The sequence below is a fragment of the Triplophysa rosa genome, unplaced genomic scaffold (genome assembly GCF_024868665.1).
Source record: "Triplophysa rosa unplaced genomic scaffold, Trosa_1v2 scaffold7_ERROPOS2016172, whole genome shotgun sequence".
Taxonomy (NCBI): Eukaryota; Metazoa; Chordata; class Actinopteri; order Cypriniformes; family Nemacheilidae; genus Triplophysa; species Triplophysa rosa.
The window spans coordinates 199,518-226,545 of record NW_026634815.1 but is presented as its reverse complement, the minus strand read 5'-3'; the positions used below and the strand labels follow the sequence as shown (position 1 = coordinate 226,545).

Genomic DNA, 27,028 nt, shown 5'->3' with positions numbered 1-27,028 from the left:
GTGCGTGCGTGCGTGTGTGTGTGTGTGTGTGTGTGTGGTGACATCATAGCTGGCCAATAAAAAGTGAACTTTGTGCATGTGGGTGTGTCGCCGTCTGTCAAATAACAGTCTACTTGAATATAGCAAGAGAAATCACATTTACAAGCACAACATTACTTTATAGTGTTGAAATTAAAATCTCAGGTGTCTCAGGTAATTAAGTGTAGTGTAAAGAGTTCTTGTTGTTGTTGAACTTACAACCAAAATGGATTTATATTTCACATGTCCACTTCATGTGGACTATTTGTAATCTGTCTGTAATGTTCTCCATTGACTTTAATGTTCAAGACATTTGTTAAATGAACATATGAAATTACAGCGACACTATATATTGTGTGCCTATTACATACTCAACTTTATTTATATAGCGCTTTTGACCATTTTCATTGTTATAAAGCAGCTGTACATGAGACATATTGACTATAAGCAAAACAATTAAAGTTATACCTGTAAAAACAAGAAAAAGGTGAAAACACAGAAGACAGACATACCCACATACAAAACACTCCACACACACAATATGCACACGTACTAACACACATAGACATAGACGCACACACACACAAACACACACAGACAAGCACACACAGACGTGCACGCACGCACGCACAATGAAAGCACACATTTAAGATAAAGGAGAGAGAAGCACAGGTCAAATATTAAAAAGACTATAAATTCCTATATGCAATATTAATTATGTAAAACTTTCAAATTCTAAAGCAGCCCCCCCGGCCAGGCAAATAGTGCAAAAACAGTATGCAAACGGTGGTGAGGAACCCAAAACTCTAATGGAGAAAAAATACCTCAGGAGAACCCAGGCCCAACTAGGGGATTCCAGTTCCCCTCTGGCAAAAGCTCAACAGTGCTTGCACAACAAGGCTAAATAAAAATAAATAAATTTACTAATAAGGTAAATTATAGTTTAAGATTATCATTAATAATCTAATAGCATTTGAAATTTTGTGGTGAAGACGTGTCAAGTGACCACGTCCTTCTTTATCCAGCTCTATCATCTCAGCTCTTGTCAGGTCGCCGCTTCCCATTCTCTGCTCTACCATCAGGTCAGGCCATGAACTGCATCCTTCTCGCTGTGGTAACCTTGGAACAATGAGACAAGACTGGCTGAGAGTAGAGTACTGTTCTGTACTCTTTGATGCAACAAGTACATCAGTTATGTTCCTGGTTCCGGTTGATCTAACTAATGCAGCCTAAACCCTCAGAGGATTTATATTATGGAAGTGTAGTGTATACAAGATTAAAAAGATGCGTCTTTAGTCTAGATTTAAACTGACAGAGTGTGTCTGCCTCCCGGACAGTGCAGGGAAGACTATTCCAAATTTTAGGCGCTAGATAGAAGAAGGATCTACCACCTTTTGGACCAGTTGGAGTTTTTGTAATAATCCAGCAGGGGAACCACCTAACAGTGCATTACAGTAATCTAGTCTTGATGTCATGAATGCATGAATTAACTTCTCTGCATCTGACATTGACAGCATATGACGTAGTTTAGATATATTCTTAAAATGGAAAAATGCAATTTTACAGGTGTTGGCGACGTGGCTCTCAAATGACAGATTACTATCAAATAGAACGCCAAGATTCTTTGCTGACGACGAGGGTTTTATGGAACATCCGTCAATAGTTAAGCAGTATTCTTGGTTGTTACGTATGGCGGTTTTCGGTCCAATAAGTAACACTTCTGTTTTGTCCAAGTTCAGTAATAAAATGTTGTTACTCATCCAGTTTTTTATATCGACTATGCATTCCAGTATTTGACGGAACTGCTGTGTTTCATGAGGCTTCGAGGAAATATAAAGTTGAGTATCATCAGCATAACAGTGAAAGCTAACTCCGTGTTGCTTTGTTATATCTCCTAGAGGTAGCATACTATCTAGTGTCATGGTTCTGCCCCATCTTGTCTTGCTTTTCTTGATCGTGTGGCAGAGCCATGGCAGAACCTCTTGTTTCATGTGGAGAGAGGCGTTTTGGCCCTTTTGGCTTGCCATACTCTCTCCAGGTCTCGTCATTGTTCCTGCCCTCTTGTTTCCTCGTTAGTGCTCATTATTAGTTCATGCCCCGCACTTGTCCCCTCTTGATTTGGTCCCTTATTTAATGCCCCCTTTGTTCTCTGTCCTGTGCTGGTTTATTGTGTGTGTCACTCGGTGCTTGTGGTGAGTTNTTGTCCCCTCTTGATTTGGTCCCTTATTTAATGCCCCCTTTGTTCTCTGTCCTGTGCTGGTTTATTGTGTGTGTCACTCGGTGCTTGTGGTGAGTTTATGTCTTGTCAGTGTAGTCTAGTCTTTTGTAGTTATGTCATATGTTATCTTTAGTCTTGTTAGGTTTAGTTAATCCGTGTTCCTGTTACCTGTCATGTTATACCCTTGTTTGTTATTTTACTCCCTCATGGGTGTTTTGTTTTATTATTAAAAGTCTGTTAACCCCTTACCCGCTGTCTGCACCTGGGTCCTCTGTTCATGTCTCACCTCCCCGTTCATGACAGAATGAACCAGCCAACCCAGGACCCAGCAGACAGAGGGATCGCAGCGGTAGGGGTCGATGCCGCCGGGCTCCCCTCCAGGGTCGAAGCCGCCGGACTCCCTTCCAGGTTTGAGGCCGCCGGGCTCCAGTCCAGAGTCGGGGCTGCCAGGCTCCCTTCCAGGGTTGAGGCCGCCGGAACCCCGTCCGGGGTCGAGACCGCCTGGCTCCCTTCCAGGGTTGAGGTCGTCGGGTTCCCCTCCAGGGTCGAGACCGCCGGTGTCCTGTTCCCACCACAGATCCCTGCCGGCATCCCAACCGGTACCCAGGCCTGTCCAGTCGACACCCTGTCCTATGTGTTGTTCCTGTCCCGCCGGCGATCCAGCCGGTGTCCTAGTTGCTGCCCAGCTGCTAGAGAGCGCTGCCCAGCCACCGACATCCTGTCCTGTCCTGTCGACGCCCAGCCCTGCTTAGCCGGTTGCCCAGCCAGCATTCTGTCCGTGTGTCAGCCGGCAATCCAGTCCGTGTGTCAGCCGGCAATCCAGTCCGTGTGTCAGCCGGCAATCCAGTCTGTGTCAGCCGGCAATCCAGTCCATGTCAACGTGTGGACTTTTGTGTTTTGCCCTTGTCTGGACTTCCCCCTTGGACTCTTGTGTTTTTGTATATTAGTTATCATGTTACCCTGTTCTTGGCTTTGTCACTGTCTGTCTGTCCAGTCCTGTTTGTCCCCTTGAGGAGCGTCAGGTTGCCGCTCCTTAAGGAGGGGCTTCTGTCATGGTTCTGCCCCATCTTGTCTTGCTTTTCATGATTGTGTGGCAGAGTCATGGCAGAACCTCTTGTTTCATGTGGAGAGAGGCGTTTTGGCCATTTTGGCTTGCCATACTGTCTCCAGGTCTCGTCATTGTTCCTGCCCTCTTTTTTCCTTGTTAGTGCTCGTTATTAGTTCATGCCCCACACCTGTCCCCTCTTGATTTGGTCCCTTATTTAATGCCCCTTTGTTCTCTGTCCTGTGCTGGTTCATTTTGTGTGTCACTCGTTGCTTGTGGTGAGTTCATGCCTTGTCAGTCTAGTCTTTTGTAGTTATGTCAAGTTATCTTTAGTCTTGTTAGGTTTATTTATTCCGTGTTCCTGTTACCTGTCATGTTATACCGTTGTTTGTTTTTTACTCCCTTGTGGGTGTTTTGTTTTATTATTAAAAGTCTGTTAACCCCTTACCCACTGTCTGCACCTGGGTCCTCTGTCTGTGTCTCACCTCCCCGTTCATGACAATCTAGAACCCTCAAAGACACACACAAACATCTGTACACCAGTTGTCTTTAGTGTTAATTATTGAGAGCTATATCTGATCATTCTACCCCAGCGCACAAGTATGCACCCTTCGACATGACCGTGCACGTCCAAATCTTGTGAACACACATTCTTGTTTGCCAGCCAGATGTCTTCACTAAAGGCTCAACGTTGTCTTAGTTGTTGTTTCACACACCTTCAATGCATTATTTACATGGTCTAAACATATTTTTACTACTGAAACAGGTGTATTGTGAGAGTCGTGTGTGTTTCACACTGAACGTGATCTGCCGTCTTTCTTCTGCATGCTGAAACATGTCACTGTCAAAAAAAGTCAGTCTTTTCGTTCCATACATTTTGCATCTTTTTTCTAGACTCACAAAACACATAACTGCTATAAATAATTGTTTTAGCAACTAGTTAAAATATTGAAAACAGTGTGCGAGTGAAAGTGCACTCCACCACACCCTTTGGCACGAACAGTCCTTTACGCAACTTCATTTGAGGAAGAAATGTAAAGAGTTCAGGAGTGAATGGTGTGGTACAGACTCAGATATGCGGGTAGCTGATATGCAGTCATTTTGGGAAGTTATCAAGTTCTGTGATGTGCCGTGTTCATATTCTATTGCACACTTTTTATGACAGCTTTTTGCACATTGTGTTAGGAATATCTGCATGCAGCTTTCGTCATTCCATTAGTTAAGAAACCTGATCTATACACTTAAAGCATCCATATTCTGATGTGGATCAATTATTATGGAACAAACTGTAATAAAGCATTAAACAATTTCAAAACCAGACACAAGATGAGTCATATCAGTCCATTCGTGTAGAGTCCTGCTGCAACAACACAGACATGTTTGTATTTTGACTGTGGCAGGAAAATTGGTCTAATAAAGTGTTAAGACCATACTTGAAGAAGCTTGTTTCATTATTTACCTTAGAGTACTGAAGTATTTAACATTTGCTAAGAATTCTGTTGGAGACTATTCTCAACATGAAAAAATATTTTACACAATTTGATTACAATGAAAACCCTTCGCTTCAGCACACCTCACATGACCTCTGTGTGTGTTTTGGGGTTTTTTATTGTCAGGCTCCAACAGCTGCAGAAACACCGAAGCTCGAGCGAAGAAAAGTGAAGTGGATTCATGGTTTCTTTTAGTTTCAAATACACACACGGTTAGATTAAAGGGATACTCCATCCAAAAATGAAAATTCTGTCATCATTCACTCACCATCAAATTGTTCCAAACCTGTATACATTTCTTTATTTGGTTTAACACAAAGAAAGATATTTGAAAGAATGATAGCAACTGACAGTTCTGAGGCATCATTGACTACCATAATAAGATATATTACTGTATCATTTTTTGGTTGTTCTGTTGAACACAAAAGAATATATTTTGAAGAATGTATGAAAGCAAACCGTTCTGGGCCACTTTTGAAGGTCATTTTTCCTACTATGGTAGCCAATGGTGGCCAAGAACTGGCATTCGTCCAAATGTCTTTCTCTGTGTTCATTCAGAACAAAAAACATTCATACAGATTTGGAACAACTCGAGGGTGAGTAAATGATGACAGAATATTCATTTTTGGGTGAGCCGTTCCTTTAAGCACACTGGATTCTGGAAACATCCCTATACTTTCTTTGTACTTTTAACTTGACTGCTGTTCAAACCTGGCCATCATGTCAGAAGGTTCGGGGTGTTTGCCAGGGCATTGCAATGTTGTGGCGTCAGTCCAGTAACAGAAAAATACAGCACACCTCACAGACACATGATTTCAGGTGTCATTAACATCCAAGGAACAGTGCAGAAGTAACACGTGAAAGCTGAATATTCGATGTTCTGGCTTTGTTTAGATGAATGAACACAAGGTGATCATGAAGAATAGTAATGCTTTAATTGTACATACAGGTTTACAGACGCCCTGCAGGAGATACAGCACACCGTCAACCAGAGGAAAATAAAATGGCAGAGATTTTTAAATGATAGAAATGCCACTATATTTATATTTAAACATGCATATCGCGCTTGGAGGCATTTACTTGGGTAGAAAACGAAACATGCTGCAGTCCATACTGTACAAAATCCGGGCGGATTAAATACTGTGAATCAATTTGTAATATAAAGCCGGATATACACTTTGCTTGAAAAACACAACACTAAGTATTCTTATTCTTTCTTATTTGCCGTTTTTCCCTTAGTTGCTAAAGTGTGTGCTAAATAAATGAACTGAATAAGTGTTAGTTGTTTTAGATCTAAGATAAGGGATAAGCCCTTTATCCTAGTACTCCACTTTTTTAATCAAATATGAATTTATTTATTCATAATCTGTTTGCTTCTTTTGCGCACTTGTAAAATTCTCAAAGCAATAGTAAAAAAATGTAATACATTTAAAAACTTTATTATTATTTATTAAACCAAAATATCATCTTACATGTTATTTCTCTAAGAATCACAAATGCCAGCAGATTGATATTCAGACACGTGCAGCATTGACGATCACAAGGAGCTGGTGTCATCAATCTCCTCTCTACATAACACGCTAGAAAGATCCACAGCTGCAATTAATACATGATTACACCGTTCTAATGTCGTACTGTAAAAGATGAAATTGATTTTAACATGATTTCATATGTAGAAATAGAGGTGCAGTCAAAGGGGACAGGAGGCGAGAGGAGTCGAGACAGGCCGGATTCATTTTGACCCCTGTGTGGCCTTTTTCTCTTGCTCAATATCTGTGAAAAGAGGAAAGAATTACAGCACTGCAACAATGACCAATGTACATGCACTTGAGTGAAGGTTACGCGACAAACGGACAGGTCTTTCACATTGGAAATGGTTATCTGAGTGATTTGTCAGTCGTTTGGGCTCTAGTTCTACTTCTCAGCAGCACCCACAGTAAACGCTCATCGGTCAAAAGTGTTGCTTCACACAACCAACCATCACATCTGTTGTCATTGTCTGTCTTGTGTCACAGAAACAGCGAGGTCTGAGAAAGCATGACTTTATCATTATAATCCCGGTGCGGTCGGCTCACCGGGAAACTGTACATTCCCTGGAAAGGGAACTGTACATGCAAATTAAGATGTAAATTAATTACTGCTGAATTATAAACAACGACAGCCTTAGACATATCACATACAAAACACTGTGCAAACATCTGATCATGCCCAGAGTAGCTCTCCGTTGCTGTCAAACATTTTTGATAACATCTACTTGATCAAACTAGGTGATTGTGCAACACTTCCTGGTTCTTCTACTGGAATGTTGATGAGAGGTGAGACGTTCATGTTCATTAATGTGGTTTGAGTTGGTCAGGAACCCCACCTTTATATGTTTAACTGTGTTCTCCTGTTATCTTGAGAAATGGGCAGTGTGTGTATTCTTGCGATGTTTGCTTTGCCGTGTCAGATCAGTACAAGACTGTGCAAGGCCACGCTACACGTACTGAAACAATGAAGCTGCCAAACTCGCTTACCCTCTTTGGTCGGCAGAGTGTTCTTCTCCGCTGTGTTTGTCTTTTTTAGACATTTCCTGTCAAAGTTCTGCACATCGTTCTTCACGGGGTTGTTGTCACTCATTCTGGAGAGTCTGTGTGGATTAAAGTAAATAAATGTCAAAACAAAACGCAGCACTATTTGTAACAAAATCTGTCACACGCAACTGACAAGAAATATTACTGCATAGTCTGGTTTATGGTCAAACCGAATTCTCCAAAAAGCAGAAGTGCATTTTCAACTGCACCCTTTTTTCTGCAAGGTGAAAACTTTGTGACTTTGTTTTGTGCCTTGAAAGCGTAGGTGTGCCCCACCCGCCTCTCAGGTGTGCATTAAAACCTGCGTACATAAACCCTTATCAGCACCAGCATGAGCAAAAAAGGATTTTCACTGCACATTGCTGCATTTCTCCTGTTGGGGTTCTGTTTTCCTGTGAGGGGGTTCAAAACATTTTAAACAACACCGGTAAAACCACTGGATCTTATTTTTCTGGATCTTATTTCTGTCAGTATTAAAACTTGAGCCGCACGACATGAGGAAGTAAAACATTACACACTTGATCCGTGCAATAGTGAAGCAAGCATGACGTTTTGTGTCATACGAGAATAAAGTCTTACTAAACATTAATAAAGGATATTAATACACAAAATTGAACGGATTTAGTTGTATTATATATAGAGTGACATGTCTGCTGAGGTTTATATTACAGTTTTATTCTGTTTTATGATGTCTTTGCACAAGAGTTCATATTGTGATTCATTAAACACACACCACTGCTCCAGTGTTTCACTCTTAAGCAGTGTCATCATTACAAACATTATCTCTGAGCAAACACACACACACACACACACACACACACACACACACACACACACACGCACGCACGCACGCACGCACGCACGCACGCACGCACGCACGCACGCACGCACACACGCACACACACACACACACACACACACACAGTCAAGAATTACAGCCAAGTGCAGGAATGTTCGAACATGTTCGTGTGTTAAAATCATGTATACATGTACCACACCCTACATAACTGATATCTTAGCGCCAAATCTCTGTCAATCAGTAACACTGGCTCAGATCATAGACACGTTTCAATAATGGCAAGGCTTCCTTTACATTTCTCTGTAAATATGAACAGATATACGTCTTTCTACAGTGCGTCAAATGCCAAGCTCCCATTTCAGCAGAGCCGTCTGGTGCGCGCACACGCGTACTGCATAGACAGGTAATGCGCGTTAACACATGCAACCTTGCCTTGACAGGTGTTTATTTCACATTCACATGCATGTTACATTTACGTTTATATTGAATTATAGTCGAATTTGTTTTAATCGTGTGATCTACCTGCACATTTTAATTCGTCTTAATCGACAAGGCATAATGTTATCCGAAAATGATATTTCTCTGATGAAATAAATATATCATTCTGTACACATTTAGAGACTTACCTCGAGCTGTCGCTGAGTATAACGCTGTAAATGTCGTTGACAAAACGTGTGCGCAATGCTCAAGGTGGGCAGTTGGTTTAAATAGCAATCACGCCCCGTTTCACAACAGCGGCGCTCTGATTGGCCGAAACTTCAAGCGCCTCTGCGTTGTGATTAGATAGTCTGGTGAACGTTATCTAATCTGAAATAGACTATTACTAATACCAGTAGTAATCTGAATGGAGAGAAAACGGTGAGCAAACGTTAAGGAGCTCAAACAAGACCTCACATAATGTTCCAGGCTGCTGATGTAGATGTTTAGACGGAGAGAGTGAGAGCATGAATGTGACAGCAGCGCCATCTTGAGGCGATCGACCATTAGGACGACACTGTTTAAATTGATTTGCGAACAAACAAGAACAAATCAACTCATTAGGAGTTTCCGGTTATTCAGTTGATTCTTAAAACATTCTTCCTTGATCGCATCTAGAATTGGTTACAAACACCCATTACAGTCTCTTTTTTCTTTTTGATGGGGACGAGGACCTCAACTGAATATTAATAGACGACCATCAGGTAACACATGTTATTGCTTATTTTATTATTACGTTTTACAGGCACTGAAATACTTCATTCACCTTCATTTAGAATAGACTAGAATAGAAAGCATTTATTAAAACATTCACCTTTTAAATCTTTCGGGTTTCGTGCAAGAACACTGACTGTTAACCTGAGATTATGCCTATGTGAAGAGAAGGCATGTCCCTGTTATCGAATATCATTTCGAGCGTCTCTTCAGCTGGTCATATACTGCAGTAGTGATGCCCCAGGTAATGCAAGAGCGACAGATGACCAAACAACCTCCGCGATACAGAAGAAGCAGGCTACGCTGACGGGCCGCCCAAAGCTGCTGCCAACTGCTTTTTAGCCCTCTGTGTCCTCCGTCTACTTGAGCCTGCATGTTGGCCACCAGCACAGACAGAGGGTACAGCGGTAAACTAATTATCATTGAATTTAAGATCCCTGACATGAAGGATGAGGCTAAAGGGGAAAAGCCATAAGCGCCCAGAGTTATAGACATTGGGTCCTTCAGGCCAAAATAAAAGCTGCTCCCTAAGGCATTACGGACAAGTATAGGTAGGAATGCGGTGTAGTACCCTGATGCCATTGGTCTGGAACTTAGCTTGAGCAACACGCTTCTTACAGTAGGAAGGCTGTGGTCATTCTTGCTGTTCTGCAGGACGTTTTGCACACGCTCGAATGGAGTAAAGAGCATGGCTTCCACCACACCTGCACCTAAACCCGCCATAGCAGGAAGGACATTTGCGGGAAGAGGCGGCTCAGCCCAGACGGACAGCTTCTGTAAGAACGTGTCCTGGATGCCAAACAGTACAGTTCCGTTAAGACCTTTCATCAGCAGCGGTGGTGCAACACCACGGTACAGTTTCAGCGGTCCCTCCTTGAATAACTGGGCCAGCGTGTCACGTACTAAAGTGCTGTGCAGCTGCTGGCGAAACACGGTCTTGTACAGTGGGAAGGTGATGATGGTGGTCAGCGTGGAAATCAGGCTGGAGGTTCCTCCATGCAGGTAACTGCGAAACCAGGCCCCGGTGTCTGAGGATTGAACAACAACCTGATTGGAATCACTTCCCATCTCTGATGTTGCTAGAGGACGACAGGACCAATGGTTATAAAGTGCTTTAATACATCGTCACCTTGAAATTATAAGGTTCTATCTGACATTTTTTTTGTCAAAATTGAGTTATTCACATATTCTGTGACAACTTATTTACATTATATCACTTAAATTCTGTAGATTTTGGGACTTTTTGGAAAAAAAGGCTTTATCTACAAAGTCAAATGAAATTCTTTTGCAGTTTGTGGGAACAAGTGAGCACATTAAAACACACTATATAATAATTGACAAGTAATAGATGAGACATTACCAAAAGGTTACACTGTTTTGAAAACCTCATGTCAGGGTAGGTGTTGCATGTTTATAGAATGTATATAATACATTTTGAAAATATATTTTTTGACTTTGTTAACCGAAACAAAGGGATGATGGTGTTGCAGGGCTCGACATTAACGCTTGTCCGGGACAAGTGAATATTTTGTATGGGCAAGTGAGAGAGAATTTTACTTGCCCGACCGGACAAGTAACTTGAAAAAAATAACAGTGCGACATATATGTAGAATAATAAGAATATGTGCATTAGACAGAGCTGCGTGTTTGTCCACGCGGTTGTGCTTGTTTGTGTGTGACAATAATCAATGGCGCACCGCGCGGCATCCTGTTATTTAAATGTCATCTGGCTGTTCTGGGTGTCTGAGTGAATTATGTGCACAGTTTAACATACAACACGAGTGATGGTCGAGGATTTATCTGTGCTGCACTGTATGAGGATATGAACAAATGAACTTCATCTCCACAGCTGCGCTGAGAGTTTATTTTACGAGCGTTTTTAGTGTTTGAGTGAAGCTATCCGCAAACAAGCGTCTTCCCAAAGACCCGTCAAAATAAAAGTCCCGTTAAATTGAACACTCGGACAAAAAATACAGTAGTGTACTATAGTATTTGCTATTGAAAATTGAAGTGCCCTTGTAGTAAATTGATAAACACTGTATACTATAGTAAAGTTCAAAAACAATATAGTAGGAATTTTACTGCAGTTTACTATAGTAAATACTATAGTATCCTACAGTAATTTATGTGGACAAATATACCACTATTGTATAGTAAAAAAGGAAAAACACAGAACTTAGAAATATTAAAACAAATTTAGGTAATCTAAAAATGATACGGCCCTAATTTATCCATCTGTATGTAACATTAATGTCTTTTGTCAGTTATCTGCCTATTCATAATGAACTACACTTGCACATTTCTGCCTGTGCTACCAAACTTTAAACCTCTCTAGCACCAGTGCTATGTGCAAAAAAAGTTAACCTACAGCCTTAACACTAATAATAATTACTGCTTGCCTTTGGTTTATAGCAGTCACGGAGAGCAGGCCTGTAACCAAATTCAGGCGGCCAAAGCGGACACTAGTTAAAATGCTTAGAAGCAAACTTGACCAATCTAAATCCCAAACAATTATATTGATTATATTATATTATAATTCAAATGAAATATCATTTTTTTATCGTTGGACAAGTAATTTTTGTACTCGGACAAGTGAATGACAAATTTACTTGTCCGAAGGACAACCACATGACAATGCTTAATGTCAAGCCCTGTGTTGTATGTTGCCTCTTTAAATTTTTACTGTTGTATGATGATAAAGGAGTTGTTGAGAAGCTGTTTATATATCAAGTTAATATTGTTAATATAATACTGTTAATATTATCAATAAAACATTTTGTGTTGTGGAAAAAGGCTTTTTAACGTATTTCTTGTTTTACAGCATTATTTTTCATAAAACAATTATGAATTACATAAAAGAGTCTAAATGTAAAATTAGTATATAAAACATTAGCCTATCAAAACATAATTTGGGTTTACAGAATGTTGATTGATTTAGTACCTTTAAAAATCTCTCTGTAGACTCTTCCTGTAAAAATGTAAAATTAAACAACATTCATTCATTTAGCAGTTTTGCATCATATGTGTCCTATATAAAAACAAAGGTATGAGCCTCGATTCCAATGAAAGTAAAAAAATGAAACATTTAAAGCACGTATGTGGCATGTTTATAAATGAATAAAGCCACTTCACTACCTGTAATGGGTGTTTTTCATAGATGTGTAGCTATTTCTATCAAATATAGACGATGATGTGTTGACTATATATCCGTTAACCTCTTTGGCTAAATAATCTATACACGAAAGAAGCAGAAATACGGTAGAATCGATTCAACACAAATGGTGATGCTAGCGTCCGTTATCCCTGCACCACACAGTGCCACTGTCGGTACACGATCCGGGATGCCTGCACGATCCGTTCTGCGCATGCGCAGAATGACGTGGTAAACAACGTCACGGTTTCCCTACACTATTGGTATCAAGCATGCGATGAAACACTTGACGGCCAGACGGCACAACTGGCGGCATATTTTTGTAGGCTACATTGTGTGTTTCATTTAACAGTTCATGGCGGGTCTATTTTGATGTTTTAAAATGTAGCTTACGCTATGCATTACGATGTGTTTACGTGGTTGCCAATCCAAAAGGATCGTGCAGGCATCCCGGATCGTGTACCGACAGCCACTCCTGAATTATTATTGCTGGCAGTGACGTGTCCGTGACGTCGTGTTGCCTGCGTTTTTTTAGGGTTGATGTGACTTCAGAACGATCGGCGTGACATCAGAGTACCGCGAGAGCGGCAGCTCTGTGTTCGGTTCAGCACAGCTCTCGCGGTACAGAAAGCCAAATTACAATAAAAATGCATGTTGCTAGAGAGGTTTAAAGAAAGTTTAGAGATTATACGGTTTGTTTATTTAAAAATACACTGTTTTACATTGTTTGTCTATAATGTATTATTGCCAAGATATGCATGGTTTATATCAAGACATTTATATATTATATATATATATATATAAGAACATTAGTCTATAATTAGTACGTGTATTACTCATTGTTAGGTTCTATTAATTAACTATTAACACAACCAATTGTGTTATTTAATTATGTCAAACTAACACATGATCAATTTCGTTTTAGTAGTACATTTAAAAATTTGGTAATACTTTACAATAAGGTTGTATTTGTTCACAATGGTTAATGCATTAGATAGGATGAATTAACAATGAACAATACTTCTAGCATTTATTAATCTGATTTCATGTTAATTTCAGCATTTACTAATACACTTTTTTTTACAATAAAAAGTTGCAACTGTTAACATTAGTTAATACACCATGAACTGACATGAATAAATGTATTAACATTAAGGATTCATAAATGCTGAAAAACTATATTGCTCATTGTTAATTCATGTGCGACACACGGCTTGTTCTAATGGGATTGTCGCGTCGCATCCAGTGGACAAAATTTAAAATTATAATGGGTTCTAAATGCGGTCTATTCTCTTGTCTGGTGTAGACACGGTGTGTTTTAGTTAACGCATTTACTAATGTTAACAAATACCTTAATAAAAAATCTTATTGTAAAGTGTATTTTCTGCATTGCTTCAAAGATCCATCTTTCACATTTTGTAAACGGTGCACACCACAACCCAGTTCCACAATAAACTACTAAACAACACCCACGGTTAAAAAAAGCAATGTTCAAAGGACACATCTGACTTAAAAAAAAAAAAGTTTAATCAAAGCAATGTGCAATAGAAATACCTAAATGAAAACAAATGTTTCTAAAATGAATGATTAAAAACAGCATGTTAAAGAGGACTCAGTCTAAACACTATCAATATGTAACAAAGTAAGCAAGAAAGCACGTTATTATTTATAGAAAAGTTCTTAAAAACATCGATTCTTCAATTCTTTAGTTAAGCACCAGCCTGCAGAGATCAAGCTAAAATCCAATTCTTGCAAACGCAACATTGAGAATCTTAAATTGCCTACTGATGTGCACATTCTACAATGAGAGTAACAAATTATCGGTTGAATGCTTATCTTCCAAATCTCACAAATTAACACAAATGAAAGCGAACACTTAAATTAGCTCGTGAAATATTCTTGCCTTTTCACAGTCACAGATTGTAACAGCAGTTTTTTTTTATTTCTTATACAGACCGTGAAAACAACATTTCATGTCCTGCTGTCAGTGGAAAAAAAATCTCAAAAGACTTGCTAAAAACCTCAACTATTTAAATATTTCCCTAAGGGCTGATCTCTGGTCAGGTCTCTTTGGGTGAGGTGAATGAAGTCGGGCATCTGAACGGACGAGATGTTACAAAGGAACATGGCTGAAGAGATAAGACACTGATTCGCCATTGTGGGTCCTGCGAATGGCCTCGGCGAGGATCATGGAAATGTCAATTACCTGTAGAGCAGCGAACAACATACTTAGTATGCATGTCTAGCACATTACAAAGCTTTCTGGGGGAAAAGATGACAAACCTGTATTTTGGGACAGTGTTTCATCTTCTCCTCCTGAGGAATTGTATTGGTCACAACTACAGCCTCAAAACCAGCGTTGTTGATGCGTGAAATGGCTGGTCCAGAAAAGATGCCATGGGTAAGGATGGCGTAAACTTTGGTGGCGCCAGCTGATATCAACCTAAATACAAAAAGAAAATGCAAGGGAATCAAATTGTGCAGCTACCATGCCTGGTGACATTCCTATCAAAGAAAATATTGAGGGATGATAAGATGCAAACAAACACAGCATCTCACTTTTCAGCTGCATGGCAGACGGTACCGCAGGTGTCTGCCATGTCATCAACCAATATGGCCACCTGGTCCTTCACATCTCCAACCAAAACCATGCGATCCACCTCGTTTGCTTTTTTCCTCTCTTTGTGAATAAGGGCAAAGTCAACATTTAGTCTGTCTGCAATGGAGGTCACCCTGTTAATGGAAGTTAAAGTCACGTCACAGGCAGGTCAGCAGGCACAGAGGCAGAACGCATAACTAATCAGACAATCAAATATAAACAGACGCTCAGACCTCTTGGCTCCTCCAGCATCAGGCGAAACTATAGTACAATTCTTCCATTCGGGAATATTCTCTTTAATCCACTGCAACACAGCAGGCTCTGCATATAAATTGTCCACGGGAATGTCGAAAAACCCCTTTGAAAAACACAAATCTTTCAATACACGCTTAGTGTAACGATACTTCGTAATTCTACATTAAGGTCTAGGAAATCCAGTTTAGAATATATTCTGCAAACATCAACACGAATTTATAATTCCCACCTGTATTTGGGATGCATGCAGATCCATTGTTATGATGTGATCAGCACCAGAGACTGAAAGCATATTTGCAACCAGCTTGGCAGAGATGGGTGCTCGACTCTACACAACACAACCAACGCACAAGATCATTGAACGTCTTTTTGCTGTTTCAAATTACATTTCAAATGAGCATTTCGATGCACTGAAGCACAACATTTAAAAATGGATGTGCAGTGATACACGTTTACACACCTCTAGTGAGTGCTTAAAAACAAAGAACGCGTAACCTTCTGCCCACCTTATCCTTTTTATCTTGTCTTGCGTAAGGAAAGCAGGGGATGACAGCGGTGACTCGGGAGGCGGATGCGATCTTGCAGGCATTGATCATGATCAAAAGCTCCATCAGATTGTCATTAATTTCACCACAGCCGCTCTGGACAATGTACACATCCTCCCCACGCACACTCTCGCCAATCTCCACACTGCCAAAACACAACACCACACCGTAAAGAAAACACGGATTCAAATGTTTAACACAGAAGCTCGCATAAATGCTTACGTTAAATGGATACTTTACTGGCAAATCAAAATGTCCCCATGATTTACTCAACCTCAAGGCATCCTAACTAAATATGACTATCTTCTTGAAGAATAATGCAGTTTCAGTTACAATACCACGTATCATTTTATTGCCAAGCGGTAGAATGGGAGTGAATGGGTGTTGACTTTTTGAAGCTCCAAAAAGTGCATCCATCCATCAAAGAACTGCTCGACACGGCTCTGTGGTCTTAACAAAGGTCTTCTGAAGCGAATCGATGCGTTTGTTTAAGAGAAATATCCAGATTGACAGCGCTATTAACATTGATGTCTAGCTTCTGTCATCTCTCGAATGACGCGTGAACCAGAGGCTTGTTTTTCCTGCAAATGACGGTGACGGAAGCTCCCGCCGGAGTAGACGCTATCTTATTGGAACAAAACATCACCAGAACTTTTGACACGCCAGCGTCATCCGCCGGAAAAACAAGCCTCTTGTTCACGCGCATTCGAGAGATGTCGGAAGCTAGACTTCAACGATAATGTGGATATTTCTCTTAAACAAATGCATTGATTCGCTTCAGAAGACCTTTGTTAAGACCACAGAGCCGTGTGGCAGTTCTTTGATCGATGGATGCACTTTTTGGAGCTTCAAAAAGTCAACACCCATTCTACAGCTTGGCAGTAAAATGATACGTGGTTTTATAACTCCAACTGCATTATTCTTCAAGAAGAAAACCATATTCAGTTAGGACGCCTTGAGGGCGAGTAAACCATGGGGAAATTTTGATTTGCTAGTCAAGTAACCCTTTAACAAAAGCTTGCTTCAAAATATCACATTTGCATTTATTGTCCTTGCAAATTACTGTGCTCAAAAACAAATCTAACAAGAGGCATTTCCTTCATTGTTTGGAGAATGCAGGAGTTACTGTTGGGTTTTTTGTCAGACAATTTGCTTCACAGTGTTAAAACTATAACCAATTCACAAAAAAATTGAGAAAAAAGTAGACAAAACATTGTACTGTGGTATTACTGGGTTTAACTGACATGACACCATGGTGATATCGTGGTTGGAGTACCATGTAAATACCACAGTATTTGACTTTGTTAGAAGAATGTAGTGACTTATTTGAATAGACTCTGTACCAGAGATACTATCATCAGATTAGAATTTCAATTTAACAGTATAACCATGATATGAAGGGAAAACATTTAAAAGTATGCGTTAAATTCTTTCATATAGAATTAAAATAGTAATGTCGGATTAAGAAATGTGCACCCTCGAGTCGCGTACAGAGTAAACGCTTGGCATTCTGGGAGTTGTCGTTTTCTTAATCCCACGTGTAGCACACTGAAATGAACATCTGAACTACAAATCCCTGCGGCAAGTGAAACCGCACATCAACATGAATATCACGTTTTCGCCTAATTTCCGAGACTTACTTACCTTGTTTCTTGGTTGCTAAACTTTTTGGTCACCACTTTGCCTAACTCCAGTCCAAGACGGTCCGCGATTTTCTGAGACAGATCCTGGTGGGAGCTGCCGCTGAATATCTTGATATTAGGCATCTTTTGTACAGTTCCACGAGCTTCGTGAGAACGTAAAACCGACCGTGCACGAGGAAACAGGATGTTTGCTCGCCAACGACAAAACAAAGATGGAGCTTTGTTTATCGGCCAGATATCTGTAAACCGATGTGGATATCACCTTTAAAATGAGTCGCCACTACCTTTCCGCCATAGTTGATCATGTGCGTTACCAGCGTGACGCAACACATCCGCCTTTGCGTGCTGGCGTCATAGAGCGTCCTCGACAGCCACTGCTGGTAGATACTGGGACTGCATTATCTATTTTAATTCTTGTACTTGTAATTTTACACATTGACAACCTAAGCTAAGTAGTAGTAATATAGAAGATTTGTACACGGTTGTACCATTATTTATTATAATAATAAACATAAGCCTATAAGTATCTATAGTGCAGCAAAACAGAATTCATGAATACAATTCTATCTCTAAGTTAATGGCATTATTAACTTGATAAATGTAACGACTGATTATCAGGTAAATAAATTATTTACATACATACACATTTTGCTTTTATAAAGTGGGTCTAACAATCCCTGCAACACCACAGGATTGTGGCTAGAAGGGATACAGCCAAAATCTTGCAGTCTTGACCAATTGAGCGCAGTTTTCATCCTAAACCTATCCCTAAACCTAGGATTTGGCAATATTTTGGCATACCCATGCCCATAGCAAGTATTCCAATAAATAAAGAATTAAGATTAATGTCAGCCCTGCATAACTTTCTCTTGTGCCATATCATTAAACAGTTGAATGGATTATGTAAAAGCATGAAGCTTTCAGATGCTTTATCTCTGTTCATGCAGCTAAATACCAGCTGTTACAGATTTTTTCTAGCCACTCATGCTAGTGTATTCATTTATTCATCAAGTTTCAAACAAGGTTGAAGTGATAGTTCACCCAAAAATGAAAATTGGGTCATCATTTGCTCAATATATTTGGAAGAATGTCAACAATGTTCAATTCTGAGACATCATTGATTGCCATAGTAGGAAAATTTAAATGGTAGTCAAAGGTGCCCCGGAACTGTTTGTGTTTCTAAATTCTTCAAAATATCTCACTTTGTGTTCAACAGAACAACAACAACAAAAATCCTACTATGGTATAGTGGATGGTGTCACAGAACTGAAAATGGCTAACATTCTTACAAATATCTTTCTTTGCGTTTAACAGAAATGTACTGTATATAGGTTTGAAACAACCTGAGGGTGAGTAAATGATGACAGAATTTTTGAGTGAACTATCCCTATAACATAATGAACCAGCAGCTCTCACAGCAGGATCATGTACACAAATATGAGCGATAAAAGGGCTTCTTTGTAATGCCTTGCAAGAACCATTTGGGGAACCATTTAAAGAACCAAAAGTTCTAAAGAACCATTTACAGCCTGACAAAGAACCTTTCTGGACATTCAGAGAGAACACTATGTGACTCAAACCATAGAGTGAAACCTAACATTGTCTTTGAGCACTAGATGTCAGTGTTTGATTGTATTTCACTATTGTGTTATAAGTACATTTGTCATTGGTACTAACTAAACGTGTTTATTCTAATCGCTTTGATAATGCAGCATGAGTTTTTTATCATAATAAAACAATGGATTCATAAAACATGAATTTCAAATTAATACAAATGCTGAGGAAATAGAGTTACAACCACAACACAAAAAAGAAACAACAACTAAATAAATAATAATAATAATGAAAAACAAACAAAAATGATACTTTAGAGAGTCATCAAAATCCATAGAATGAAATGGAATTGTATGACTGGGCGTTGCTGAAGACGTCAGAGCAGAGGGGGCGGAGACAGCGCACGTCAATATGTAGCAGCGCGAGCTCAGAGTGCGGGATGAGAGAGCACCGAATTTACCACTCATCCTTTGAGAGAAATGGATCCTCATCCGTTTTTATTCACATTTATTATTTCGCGTGACCATTTACCATGACACCACGTTACCCTCACGCATCAGTCTGTTACGTGCGCTATTTTAACAGTGTTTGCTGAGTAACCGTGAGACATAGGGTTGACGAATGGGATTGTCTCCATGTTTGGAGAGAGAGAGAGATGACGGACATGGACAAATGAAAGGGACATCATCTGAACACTAGAAATAACCGCCTCATTCGTGTGGTAAGCTTTCCTGAATCACATACGTTCACTTACATCACATTTGATATCTGAACTCTTTTTTTTTCCGAAGGACTTTTTTATCTCGACATTGTGAATCCATTGGCAGGGTTGACTTTTCAGCTCCGGTCAGAAAACATTTTTCCGCACAGTGTATATTTTGTTTCCAGGTGGAAGCAGGCTGAAGATTGAGAAATGGATTTACTGGACAATGCCAGTGGTGTTGCTGCTGAGGAGATGGCTTTTCCAGAGATTATTGAGCTAAACGTCGGGGGCCAGGTGTATATAACTCGCTACTCAACTTTAACAAGTGTGCCAGACTCCCTCCTGTGGGAGATGTTCAATCAGAGGAACACCAAAGGCTTGGCCCGCGACACCAAGGGTCGCTTTTTCGTGGACAGAGATGGCTTTCTTTTCCGTTACATTCTGGACTATATGCGGGACCAGCAGCTTGTCCTTCCCGACCATTTCCCGGAGCGAGGACGACTGCAGAGAGAGGCCGAGTTCTTTAACATCCCTGAACTTGTCAAACTGTTAGCCCCGAAGGTCAGTAAGCAGAACTCTCTGGGCGATGAAGGCTGCCAGAGCGACCCCGAGGAGTCCTCACCCAGCGCTGACTTCGCCCGCAATCTGGCCTCCCTGGGGGCGACTGCGGCAGCCTGTTCCAGCCTGGCATCGGTCGGAGGCGACGGCAAGCGCTCCGGTTTCATCACAATTGGCTACCGGGGCTCCTACACTCTTGGCCGTGACAGCCAAACAGATGCCAAGTTCAGGCGGGTGGCTCGGATTATGGTGTGCGGGAAAACCTCTCTTGCCAAGGAGGTTTTTGGGGACACGTTGAACGAAAGCCGCGACCCCGATCGCCCTCCGGAGCGCTACACCTCACGCTATTACCTCAAGTTTACTTTCTTGGAGCAGGCTTTTGACAGGTTAGCCGATGCCGGGTTCCACATGGTGGCCTGCAACTCCACAGGGACTTGCGCCTTTGCCCACGAGCAGACTGACGATAAAATCTGGACCAGCTACACCGAATACGTGTTCTACCGTGAGTGACCTCAAACCTGTTCCAGCATCTCCTCCCTGAGATCACCTTCAGTAGATGTAGAGGATCCTAAATTCCCAACCTCCATCCAGACTTTCCCTCAACCCTTAATGCTTTGTAGCTGCTGGTTTCAAGTAACCTTTCCTTCGAACGTTTTCCTCTTGCCAAAAGATTGCCTTCCCTCATATGTAAGCGTGTTGCTCTTCCAGCTTTTGTGTACTGTTGATCTTGACTTCTGTCGTCCAGCTAAACGGACTCTTAACTGCTTAAACTAGCAAATAAGCCATTTAAAAGGGCTTGGGAAAGTTTCTTTATTATTCAGTAGACTGAATACATTTATCCTGCATTTTGATGTTTTTAAGATGTTTGACGGTATGACTATAGGAACATTATTGTCTTGTGTATCCTATTAATGGGGCCAAAGAAGTTACGGAGGTTTCAAAAAGGTTTAATAACATGATGTCCACTGCTTGTGAATGTTTAGTAGTGGGCTTGTGATATTAAAAGGTCAAATAATACAGGACAACATTAAATGCATTAAACAATTTCCCCACCTTTGCAGAGTCTTGTGTTGATAGGGAAGGGTTTAGAAAAATAGCAGTTGCACATAGTAAAACGATATTAAATGATCAGAAACTGCGACGCGGAAAGATTAGTTGGTGGCGAATCGGTGTATGTGTATTGATTGTGTTTTTATGCTTTCATTGTTTTGTTTGCCTGTGTTTAACGGATCACAGAACACAAGTTTTCAGTCCAGTCACATTTCAAATACTAATGTTTTTGTTGCTTATGATGAGTTCAAATGTGTCGTTCAAATGGATGTTTGCTGATTTAAATGTCATTTTTCTGTGAATGAACCGTTAACCTGTTCCTAATAGTGATGCACGTATATTTGAATAATATTGTTAGTTACTTTGTCATTTAGTAAATGTTACTCGCCATACTTGTGTGTTACTCGTCTGTGTTGCTTTTTGACAGAGTTGCGTTACCAGTTTTAAATTTTCAGGTATTTCTACAAAGGCATTTGTTTGACCTCAGGCTACAGTTGCCATGCACTGTAAAACCGGCACACGCAGTGGACAACAACTACTTTATTCATTCTTTTCATTTGTACTATGGCACATGTGCAGGCATCTGTAAATCATTTAAATCCTCTGAGATCTCAATTTACTGATTGTCTTTTAAAGGTCATGTGCGCAGAGCATTGTTTATAGTGAAATGCTGACCTCAAAGTGTCTTTATCAAAGCATGAATAAAAACATAGTTCGATATTTTGTCCTAAATATAATGTCTGTTTTACTTGTATTTGCAAATGTCAAAATGATGCCATTACCTCCATTGTTTAGAGAAAAGCCTGAGAGAGAGAGAGAGAGAGAGAGAGGGGGGGAGGGAGAGAGAGCGAGAGAGAGAGAGGGAGGTTAATGCCTTTATCACTAGGCTACATCAAATAACATCAGCGATTGAAATGTGGTCTGCTGTTCCAATTCATCCCAAATGTGTTCAGTCAGGCTGGTCAAGTACACCAGACACTTTTATTTGGAAAAGGCCCCGCCTAATCTGTTGTATGTTACTGCATGGTGGAGCATTATGGGGTGTCCAAAGGTCTGGCCAAATATAGAACTTTGGGATATATCATGTCAAGACTGTCAAGTCCATTAAACATTTTATGATGACAATACAGTAGATGGATCTTAAAAGCATCTTGTATTCTCAATTTATCACTTAGTAATAATTGTTATTGATTTGTCAGTTTATTTATCATGAAGATTAGACACATTGTGTTGGTTTTGTATCCATATTGAAAGGCAGTAGACCGAGATCAAATCTCGCTTAGGTTTATATAATTTGATTTGGTTTATTCCAATGTATAAACACTAGCAGTGTTAAAGATTGATATTTGTGCTCATGTGCACGTTGCTTGGTAAAGGAGAAAAGCATTAAATAAGACATTTTTACTCCCCAACCCATTTCTCTACATTCTCACAGTTTCCTTATCATCTTTTTTCTCAACGTCTTTCATGTAGCTGTTTAATTTTGCATATAGAAACTCAAAAGCGTGACCATAGGCACAGCCAGAATGAAAACCAGGACAGGACTATATCCCGCTCAGATTACTCAAACCCAACTAGCCTTTGTGTCACTGTGTTCTAATCAATACACATTTTCCTCCAATAAGAAATGATTGGCACCAACATATTTAAATGTCCTTTCCTGCTTGGTAAAATAGAAATAAAGTATGTAAATAGAAAACCTAAGATCTCCAGGCTTCAGATTTGACATTGTCTCGGTATCAGACTGCCCGTGGTGATTCTTGGACTTCATTACGAGAAGGTGATGAATCAGACCGTTGTGGCTGTGAAATGTCATGGATAACAAAGTTGCATGGAATGAAAAAGGCCATGACAAAGTTTACGGTAATGCTTTAAACACCAGCTGGATCCTGATTAACCTCTGCGTTGAAAGACAACGACAGCAAACAAGTTAATTTAAGTTCACAGTGATAAACATGCCTGTAATCTGACGTCATACCCTCATCTTCCTGAATCACGGAAAATCACTGATGATATATTAGGGTCAACATAAAATTTGAATTTTACTATTTACATTACTGGTCATTACAATTCAAGAGTCCAAGTAAAAAAAAGATTTGACTGTATACACGAGCCTTTCATGAACATAAACATGAACTTGAACCACGAATTTCCCTTTATTTCTTCTGCCGCCAATCCATCTTATTTCCTTTCTTTCCTAATTTGTAATTAAACACAATCAGGCCCCACCTTACATTTTTAGGAAGGCATCAAGGCACGTCCGAATCTAATGTTTGCTTTACTTTCTGTCTCCTGAGATACCTTGATATGGTTGATTCTTGAAGGCAGCATAGATGTATCCTTTACTGTCTTTTGTGTCCCACAGTAGTATGCGGGAAAAAAATAAATATCGGCAGAGAAACCGGTCGTACAAAAACAGTTTTGTATAAATTTAAGTTTAATTTACTTACTTTTGATTGCATTTCTAGTGAGAATTTAGTGTTGTATATTTGAAATATGTGATTGGATATTAAAGGAGCAATTTGGAGATTTTTTAGCAGCATCTAACGGCTCACTCCACCCCTCCCGTTCAAAGCACTACGGCAGCAGGACAAAGATGTCGTCACGTTTTCGCTTCTTTGCTGAAGGAGATAACGTATTTAGAAACGCGCTCTGCAGAGCAGTTTGTCTGTTTAGGGCTACTGTAGAAACAACATGGTGAATGTAAATAGAAATAGCTCATTCTAAGGTAATAAAAACATAACGTTTCATTATGTAAGGTCTTTATACACCTCTGAACACATAGTTAGGTGTATTATATTGCATTTCTGTTAATAGATCCTCCAAAAAACTACACCATAGACCTTTAAATAAATTTAATTATGTTTCAAATATAATTCCGTTATGCTGCCTATGAAGCCTGTCCGAATCCGATTCTCTGGGCTGCCTTTGTGCAAAGACGCTGCCTCCGAAGTCATTGCCTGATTGGGCACAAGTCTTTTAGATGCAGTCTAACAGTGTGTTCATCCTTCTCTCCGGCCATCATTTTAATTGATACATTGTGTGCTGATGTTATTTATAGTGTCCAGGCACAGCTGTTTAGCAGTGGAACAGTCATTCAGTGCATCTGTGGACTCCAGTGAGAGGCTGTTGTGTGCCGTTGAGGGTGGGAGAGGGCTAAAATGAGCAACTTTACTAATGAAAAGAGGCAGTGAGGGACAGGGCTCAAACTTGAGAGTGAAAAAGAGAGAAGGAAACAATCCCTGGAGTGATGAAATAAGCTTTTCATTTGCTTCTTTTATTGTATTCTTCCCATATTCCATTATTTAATGTATGAGCTGATGCTACAATTCAAATCACACATGAAGTGTGAGTGAAAGAGTGTAATGAGGGCTGTAACCTAGGCAAATGGGTGGCTACAGCCAATCTAGAGTCGATTTAGGTTCAGGTGGTGTAAAACAACCTGGGAGCAAAACTAGGATCCTGTTGAGAAGAAGAGGGGACCAAATACTGAACCCAGCGGGTACCCCAATGCTTAGTTATCGTAAACTAGAGACCCCTACTCTCCAAGATACCCTAGAGGATCTGTGTAGTGTTTTTGTCACGAGGACACAGTTATAGGTCAGTTTCCCTGTCATACTGTATGTCCTCCTTTGGTCCTGATGATTTTCTGTTGGAGCAGATGGCTGATATTGAAGTTCGTTTGCCATGTGTTGTTTTTTTTTTTCGTTTTTATTCCTGTGTGTTCTGTCTTGTGTCAGTGTGGTATTTTCCACTGTCATGGTTTGCCGACTGTCTTGTTGATCTGTTCCTATTCCAGGCCAGCCACTCTCCTGGGTTTACACAATGTCATTTTCAGTTCAGGAGCTCTCAGTTTTTTAAACTGAACCTTTAAACATAGTTGGCCAATTTTTCTGCTACATTTACATTACATTTTGCAGACGCTTTTATCCAAAGCGACTTACATTGCATTATACTACACATTTGTTTTCTGAGTATGTGCAATCCCTGGGATCGAACCCATGACCTTGGCATTGCACTCTAACCACTGAGCACAGCCTGAAGCCAATCATATGTCGCCTAGAAGCTTAAAATAAAACAGAGCAATAACTTTACAGTTTTGATGACTACTCTTATTCTAAACTGCAGAAAAATAGTCATAATGTGTCTAAAGTTTTTACATAATGCCACCAGTGTATTCGTACACCATATTGGCGCACAGAACTGTGAAACTGCGGTGCAGGCAGCGTTGCATGTTGAAGCGTAAGCAAACTGGGAATCATCTCGACCATCTGGAGACTTCAGGCTTTAATCTGCCCTCTAATAGTCAATAATCTCGAGAGAGCTCTGTCTTCAGTAGTCTGACCCAAGAGGATTTACCAGCGTGGCCAGCAGCCTCTTAGCCAAATGCTGCCTGGGACTTTGACCTGTACCGCGACGTCTGTCTGCACAACGTGTTGCTTATGAGCATGCAGATTGTAAAAATATACGGAATGAGGCTTTTACGTGGATTACTGTTTATTTTTGTCACTCTTTCAGGATCAGCCCCTCTTGCGTTTATATTCACACAGTGAGTCAGATGAAGACTGGCATGTGCACGATGCTTTAAGAATCTGTCACGGTCCTGGCAGCTGTTACTGCAGCGCTGCAGATAAATAAGGGACTCGGGGAGAAAGTTCAAAGAGAATTATCAGACAAATATTGACACAGTGGGATTAATTACAGGCCACGTCTACATTGTACAGAAAACACTTAAGGGAGAGCAGACAGGCATTGCACAGATGGAGGAATGTGAACAACACGGATACTTCACCCACGGCAGTGTTTCTCTCTTCCCTGTTATTTTTACACGCACCAGAATAATACACCAGGCTCCCAGGGCTATCTTCACGAAAAAAGCATTTAGGATTGTAGGTCAAGTTGTATTTCTGTGTGGCGATATTAAGAAATATCGATTTAAATCCAGAGTCGTGCAGTTTGCCCTCTGTAGCAGATATGAAGCCAATATGAGCCGTAACCATAGAGACAAAACACCGTTGTTTTAAAGCGTCTTACTGCCCACTCAGAGCCACGTCACAGACTCTTAACCAGCACTGCGTGAACTCCGCATTACGCATACACTCAGACATGTAATCATTTCAGCCAGCGGTACATTTGAAGATCTATTAAGTGTCTGTCTTTACGTCGTATATACTGGAAGAACAAAACCATTGTTTGTAGAGTAGATTTCCTAAAACTGGATCAAATTGATCGTCGTTTCCCATAGTTGCAACAGTTGTGCTGTGTCAGGCCGGTCATGAAACTCAAACTCATAGAGCAGTGCTTTAATAAAGCCACAATATTGTTTATACTTTACGCACATGTTGAATACAATCCAATGGATTGTGTAATATTTCAAGTATAAAGCTAAAAAGTGTCCTTTGTGTGGTAGGAGCAAACTATGAATTATGTCAACACATCATGGTAACACACAGTGGTGAAAATGGCGGAGGAGTTTGGAGCATGTATAAAGATTTGCATCGTTTTTAGAGGATATTCTGTGGATAAATAGTCCTGCACGTAGCCAAACATTCAGCCATGTTTAACCCACTGTTACCATCATAATTCATGTGGGTGATGTTTTGGGTACATCACATGCCTTTGGTTTATCAGCTTTA

General features: G+C 40.3%; 4 protein-coding genes across 5 annotated transcripts; 1 reads left to right on the top strand and 3 right to left on the bottom strand.

Annotated features, from left to right (window-relative positions):
* Positions 1 to 5,684: 5,684 nt before the first annotated feature.
* On the bottom strand, positions 5,685 to 8,888 carry tmsb1 (thymosin beta 1). The gene is made up of 3 exons (XM_057328795.1): positions 8,770 to 8,888; positions 7,288 to 7,400; positions 5,685 to 6,544 (listed from the first exon to the last, which is right to left on the bottom strand). Exons 2-3 carry the CDS (start codon positions 7,388 to 7,390, stop codon positions 6,504 to 6,506), a joined length of 144 nt encoding a protein of 47 aa, XP_057184778.1. The 5' UTR covers positions 7,391 to 7,400; positions 8,770 to 8,888; the 3' UTR covers positions 5,685 to 6,503.
* Positions 8,889 to 9,023: 135 nt separating this feature from the next.
* LOC130551231 (solute carrier family 25 member 53-like) lies at positions 9,024 to 13,876 on the bottom strand. 2 transcript variants are annotated; one of them, XM_057328782.1, is made up of 3 exons: positions 12,470 to 13,876; positions 12,276 to 12,302; positions 9,024 to 10,413 (listed from the first exon to the last, which is right to left on the bottom strand). In XM_057328782.1, exon 3 carries the CDS (start codon positions 10,400 to 10,402, stop codon positions 9,527 to 9,529), a length of 876 nt encoding a protein of 291 aa, XP_057184765.1. In that variant the 5' UTR covers positions 10,403 to 10,413; positions 12,276 to 12,302; positions 12,470 to 13,876; the 3' UTR covers positions 9,024 to 9,526. The 2 variants fall into 2 exon arrangements, with proteins under 2 accessions (XP_057184765.1, XP_057184766.1); XM_057328783.1 differs by lacking the exon at positions 12,276 to 12,302.
* Positions 13,877 to 13,990: 114 nt separating this feature from the next.
* On the bottom strand, positions 13,991 to 17,859 carry prps1b (phosphoribosyl pyrophosphate synthetase 1B). The gene is made up of 7 exons (XM_057328781.1): positions 17,529 to 17,859; positions 15,846 to 16,029; positions 15,569 to 15,667; positions 15,318 to 15,442; positions 15,045 to 15,218; positions 14,769 to 14,928; positions 13,991 to 14,691 (listed from the first exon to the last, which is right to left on the bottom strand). Exons 1-7 carry the CDS (start codon positions 17,648 to 17,650, stop codon positions 14,599 to 14,601), a joined length of 957 nt encoding a protein of 318 aa, XP_057184764.1. The 5' UTR covers positions 17,651 to 17,859; the 3' UTR covers positions 13,991 to 14,598.
* A 1,618-nt stretch (positions 17,860 to 19,477) lies between these two features.
* Positions 19,478 to 22,655, top strand: kctd12b (potassium channel tetramerisation domain containing 12b). Its single transcript, XM_057328784.1, has 2 exons — positions 19,478 to 19,802; positions 19,970 to 22,655. Exon 2 carries the CDS (start codon positions 19,995 to 19,997, stop codon positions 20,850 to 20,852), a length of 858 nt encoding a protein of 285 aa, XP_057184767.1. The 5' UTR covers positions 19,478 to 19,802; positions 19,970 to 19,994; the 3' UTR covers positions 20,853 to 22,655.
* Positions 22,656 to 27,028: the final 4,373 nt, after the last annotated feature.

Excerpts from the sequence above, each read along its gene's own strand:
- LOC130551231 (XM_057328782.1), bottom strand. The coding sequence starts at position 10,402 with ATGGGAAGTGATTCCAATCAGGTTGTTGTTCAATCCTCAGACACCGGG.
- prps1b (XM_057328781.1), bottom strand. The coding sequence starts at position 17,650 with ATGCCTAATATCAAGATATTCAGCGGCAGCTCCCACCAGGATCTGTCT. Across the intron at positions 15,668-15,845 it reads GACAAGATAAAAAGGATAAG|AGTCGAGCACCCATCTCTGC; the intron begins GTGGGCAGAAGG and ends TGTGTTGTGTAG. Across the intron at positions 14,692-14,768 it reads AACACTGTCCCAAAATACAG|GTAATTGACATTTCCATGAT; the intron begins GTTTGTCATCTT and ends GCTGCTCTACAG.
- tmsb1 (XM_057328795.1), bottom strand. The coding sequence starts at position 7,390 with ATGAGTGACAACAACCCCGTGAAGAACGATGTGCAGAACTTTGACAGG. Across the intron at positions 6,545-7,287 it reads CACTCTGCCGACCAAAGAGG|ATATTGAGCAAGAGAAAAAG; the intron begins GTAAGCGAGTTT and ends CTCTTTTCACAG.
- kctd12b (XM_057328784.1), top strand. The coding sequence starts at position 19,995 with ATGGATTTACTGGACAATGCCAGTGGTGTTGCTGCTGAGGAGATGGCT.